Source organism: Apaloderma vittatum, unplaced genomic scaffold (assembly GCF_000703405.1).
Source record: "Apaloderma vittatum isolate BGI_N311 unplaced genomic scaffold, ASM70340v1 scaffold5115, whole genome shotgun sequence".
Taxonomy (NCBI): Eukaryota; Metazoa; Chordata; class Aves; order Trogoniformes; family Trogonidae; genus Apaloderma; species Apaloderma vittatum.
The window spans coordinates 1,872-7,221 of record NW_009716372.1 but is presented as its reverse complement, the minus strand read 5'-3'; the positions used below and the strand labels follow the sequence as shown (position 1 = coordinate 7,221).

Here is a 5,350-nt window from a genome sequence, read left to right as displayed (position 1 = left end):
CCCCTGCCGGTGGTCCCGCGGCTGCCTGCAGGGGAGCGTGCTCGGACGCGCTGCACTGAAGACGCGACGTGGGGTTTTCCCAGTCCCTTTGGTCTGGCTTCCCCTGCCGGTGGTCCCGCGGCTGCCTGCAGGGGAGCGTGCTCGGACGCGCTGCACTGAAGACGCGACGTGGGGTTTTCCCAGTCCCTTTGGTCTGGCTTCCAGCGATCTGGGTGTCCGTCCTGTCGCGCCGAGAGCCGAGCTGCTCTTTCCCAAGCCTGACGATGATTCCGCGAGGGGGTCACCGGCGGAGGGAGCACTGCCAGAAGTGGGACACCCGCCATTCCCCCCGCCATGTCTGGGGGCTGGGAGAGCAAAGCGGCCCGTTTCGAGTTTGGGAGGTGCTGTTTTCTTCTTGATTTTTCCCTTAGTGAGGTTCAGAGCAGGAATCTAATTTCACCTACGAAAAAAGCCCAGATAAACGCGTGCCCCAGATCCTGTTACGCACCCGCAGGTCTTGCTGCAGCAGTGTGAGAGGAGCCTGCTCGTGCCCACGGCTCTTCTCGCTGCGCTTTTTTGCCTTTGACATTAAGGCTCGGAAGAAAAAAAATCCACCCTGCTGTGTATTGAAGTATGATTCCAGCTCCACCGGTCTACAGAAATGAAGTTATTCCCTTCGTGCTGTAGGAAGGGTCGTGTTGTTGCGGGAGCGTTTTGCACTGATGTTGGTGCTGTCCTGTGTCTGAGGTTACAAACGGTGGCAGAGCTTGCACAGCTGCTGAGTGGGAAATCCGTTGGATTTGTGCCTTAGGGAATGGCACAATTTTCATTGGGAAAGCAAGTGCACTGTTTAAAGAATGAACGTGTATTCCCAACAGGAGTGTTCTGTAGGATCTCTTAGCAGTGTTATTTACATGGCTGTTATTAAAATACATGGTAATTTTCTTTTTGTTTTTAAAAAAACGAAACAAACCCAGCTCTGCTGACAGAGAGAAGACGCTCGGGCTGTGAAGGACAGGGTTTATATTTAATCTCTGTCACTTGATAACAAATGAAAACTACTTTAGGAAACCCGGGGAAGAACGGGCGCTCGGTGGGGAAGTTTGGAGTTCAGGGCTGCTGCTTTGTGCTTAGAACCGCTCCAGCGCGCCCTGTCAGAGCCTTGAAACAATTAGTGGGATGAGAGTAAATCACGGTTTAAAAATAAATTCCAGCTGCCTTTTGACTCTAGGATCATATCTATCACTGAAACTGTGAAAATCGGATTAAAGTTCAGTGCTAGCTTGGGTTTCGCCGTCCTGACGCCCTGCTGGGTTTGGTTACAGTAACCTCTGGGTGCTGGTGAAGGGGTTCTCTTCAGCCCTTTTTGGAAAGGACAGTAGCTGCAGCGTGGAGTTAAGACACTGACCTAAGGATGAAACGCTCAGGTGAGGTTTGAAAAGGGACCCAGCAACAGCCAGGCGAGGGGAGGTGTTGGCAGCTGCACCTCCCGCTGACCCGTCGCACCGGATTTCAGCCTGAAGAAACTTCAGTCTCTGTCAAAAGCGACGTTTTGTTGGTGTTAGATGCTTGTTTTGTAGGAGTGTTCGTCGGTATTTGAGCCCTTGTCTGCTTATAGACATAATGCTAATTGTAATCACATACCTTTTCTGATTGTAAATCTCTTTCTAAAGCACCACCTGGAAGAGCAAGAAGCAAGGTCACAAAAAAGGGATTTCATTAGCTGTCAAATACTGTTTTACATTCTGATCTGAACTAAACCAGGCACAGCGATGTTTTCTGAAAAACAAGACATTACTGAAAAATGGGCGAGGAATTGCTTGCCTGCACATAGTTTATGCTCATTCGGTAGGAGTTTTGTGTTAGAGCTTACGTCTTGTCTCTGTATTCTACTCCTCCTGATTTAAATACGTAAATGGATAAAATGCTCATTTCAGTTCAGCTCCACTAGTGGAAAGAGTAATTCTTCAGACACTTTACAGAAACTTGAAAATACACATTCTTCAAATCAACCTTTAATTTTTGGGGTTAATCTCAGTTATGCAAATAGCTTCATGTTAAAGGGTTTTTAAGAAACTTTAAGTGTATCAAAGGTGATTAAGCTAACGGCTGCTTGAAGGCAGCTGAGATGCATAATTCAGCTGGAAAAATCCCAGCAAATGCATGATGTGCCGCCGGAAATGGTGTTTCTTGAAAATACCCCCTTAATGTCGATGCTCATTGATTCTCCTGTGCTTTTTTTCCCCCCAGTCTCCAGCAAGGGCAATCCTCCTACTCTTCGTGACTTGCACAAGGGGAGACTTTCTTGAGAGTTTTCATTTCACCTTGGGTTGCTCTGGTTCTGTCCTTGCAGATACCCAAACACCGCCTGCGAACTGCTGACCTCGGATGTGCCGCAGATCAACGACAAGCTCGGAGGGGATGAGACTCTGCTGAACATCCTCTACGACTTCTTGGATCACGAGCCTCCTTTGAACCCTTTGCTTGCCAGTTTCTTCAGTAAGACTATTGGGAATCTCATTGCAAGAAAAACGGAACAGGTAGTGATGAGATTTGTCCTGATACGTGAGCACAAATGAATTCACTAACGCTCTCCGGGCTGGCTGGCAGCGGCGTCGCTGCCCTCCTGATCTCGCTGTGTTCTTAGAGAAGAAAAAGAGCTCTGGAGGGTTGGAATTGAAACGTGGGCTTTGAAAAGTTCTTTGGGTTCTTCGGTTGAGGGAGATGCCGGCTCGTTTAGGCAACTTTGCGTGGTTTTGGTTTCAGGACTGCGGTGGCTGGGCTGTTCCTGTGCCACGGCTGAAGCTTTAGTTCTCGTACTGAAGCTTTTTGAGGCATCTTTCGATCATGGCCCAGAATCGTCTCATTACACGAACAACGCCTCAGCCTCGTGCCCACAAAAGGGCTGCTGGAAACCTGAGCTGAACGGGCTTTTGAGAAGACGTGCGTTCCAATTCAAAATTGATTTATTTCTTTTTTTTAAATGAAGGCTGTCAGAGAGCCTCAGTGGAATGGGAATTCTCCAGCTTCACCATATTCCTGAGGCTTTTATTTCTGGGGGCTGGGGTTTCTTTGTTGCATGGAGGAAAGAAAAGATAGGTATAAAGATCTGATTGTATTGCCTCGAAACGAGAGCGTTGCTCTCTCGTTCTCTGGACAACTTCTCCACCTTGTAGCCTTTTTGCCTCAGGATTGATTGGCTGAGAGAAGAAGGTGAAGTTCAGGAAGTTCTGTGTGCCGTGTCTGTTGTACTCGCAACTGATGGCGACGCTTTTATTTTTAGGTGATCGCGTTTTTAAGGAAAAAAGACAAATTTATTAGCCTGGTGCTAAAGCATATAGATACATCGGCGATGATGGACCTGCTGCTTCGTCTCATCAGCTGCGTGGAGCCCGCGACTCTGCGGCAGGAAGTGCTGAATGTGAGAACCTCCTGCTTTTTGCCTTTACGAGATGGGAACGAGGGGCTTGGTTGGTTTGTTTGTGTCTTAAAGAAACATAATTCTTGTTGTTGTTTGTTACGAGAGTGGATCCGCTCTTCTGAAAACTATTTTCCTGAGCACTAGAGCCTGCACAGGGGTGACTTGGGGTGCTCCAGCCTGGTTGTGGCTTGCAGGGCAGAAGCAGCCTGGTTCAGTCCCTGGCAGTAAAGGATTTTCAACTGATTTTTCCATGTAGCAACCACTGCTTACTGTAGCTGTTCTTGCTGTGGAGCTCTGACAAAGGAAACATGTCATCTTTCCCGGTGTTGAGAATTTTAGGCCCATCATTTGGGACAGTTGCTTGTTTAATTCCTGGCCGTGTTCGAGGGGTATGTGATTTTTGGAGATGATATCTTGTGCCTCCTCCTTTCCTTTCCTCTTTAATAGGCAGCCTTACAAAATACCTCGTGGAGATGCTTCGTTTGCTTTACAGGAAGGACAAGTTTTTCTCCCTTCATAGCCTGGTCCGGCTGAGGCTGCCTCTTCCCCCCTGCAGTGGGCACATGTGCAGGATTGGGAAAAAAACCCGTATGTTAGGTCCTTTTCCGCAGGCCAGGAGAGCCGTGTGCCCTGTGGAGACCTGCACTTGACCCACTGAAGCCCACACCAGGATTTGTCTGGCTTTTATATTTTTTTTATGCTTTGGCTTTGCTGCCTGAGTCTTCTGTGTCCAGAGCAGGGAGCACAGCCCAGCTGAGCAGGTAAACGAATATTCTTGGCAGAGACTTGTGCTCGCTGCCTGCCGTCGCTCAATTCCTCCTCAGCCTTACGGCGCGTCGTGCGGCACGCGCTCCGGTACAGAGCAGGAAAAAAAGAGGCAGGAACCCATCCTTACGGACCCATGTGGGCATTCACCCGGGACGGGAAATCTTCATTTTCTGACAGGCAAGCCAGCGACTGCCTTGGTTAGACACCAGATAGTGATACCGAGAAAGGAGATGGGAGGAAAAGGCCTTCAAGAGACGGACGGGTGGAGGATAACAATGGTGGGGGAGTCGCTGGAAGAGGAAGCAGAAAAGGTCCAGCCGCAGCCCAGGGGTTGGAGGCCCAAGGGCAGGGCTTGATTGTGCCCAGCGCTGAGGGACCTGCCCCGATACTGGGACTGGACTGGGGCTCGCCAGCACGGGGCAGGCATTGCATCCATGCAGCATCCTATTGCCAAGATAAATGCAGTTGTTTTTAATTCTGATGTTCACATGGCTTTTTAACAGAGTAGTTTTTCCTGGGTGGGTGGCTTCTATCCAGGAGACTTCCAGATATCAACCATCTGTGAACAGGCAGAGCTGGATGGGATATATTTTACCTCCATCCTATCAGGTTAATTCTACCTGTTGAAGATTTCACACAGTCAAAAAAAAAAAAAAAAAAAGAAAATGAAGTGAAAATACCAAGTGGCACTGGAGATGAATCTGAAATGTTTGACTCCTTTTACAAATAGTCCTAATGTAAGCATTATCCCCAAACATTTAAAAATCTCATGGCTGAAGGACTTCTCAGAAACCCACAAAGGAGTAGCGATATTGAAATTTGGGGTTGAATGTTTGGAGAAGCTGCTTAACACCAACTGTTGACAATATTTTCAGACATTTAAATCTGCGGAAAAGTTAATTTGCAATCTTGATTTTGGTAGGTATTAGAAATAAAAGTTATACTTCATGAACGGCCTTAGCTTTTCATCCCATCAGGGAAAAACAGTGCCCGTCAGCTCGTGGCTAGAACGGTTGCGAATCGTTTGCTGTCTCGAAGCAGTCTTCGTATTTCTTTGGGCTGCTGGACGCCTCGGAGAGCTGTCAGGCTCTTTTGTTTCAGCAAGAGGAAAAAGTGTTGTAACTGGTTTTTCAGGAGCTCTGTGGGCCGCGGTTGGCTGATCTGCCCAGGGCCCTGCTGCTG

The 5,350-nt window shown here is 48.3% G+C and overlaps 1 protein-coding gene across 1 annotated transcript in view; it reads left to right on the top strand.

The window, feature by feature from the left end:
* LOC104273993 (serine/threonine-protein phosphatase 6 regulatory subunit 2-like) overlaps nucleotides 1–3,400 on the top strand; it is a gene marked incomplete at its 3' end in the record, with an annotated part of 26,151 nt that extends 22,751 nt beyond the window's left edge. The window contains exons 3-4 of the mRNA XM_009869501.1: nucleotides 2,333–2,519; nucleotides 3,263–3,400. Of these exons, the coding sequence (XP_009867803.1) occupies nucleotides 2,333–2,519; nucleotides 3,263–3,400 (325 nt within the window). The remainder of the gene's footprint in view (nucleotides 1–2,332; nucleotides 2,520–3,262) is intronic.
* Between the last annotated feature and the right edge of the window lie 1,950 nt (nucleotides 3,401–5,350).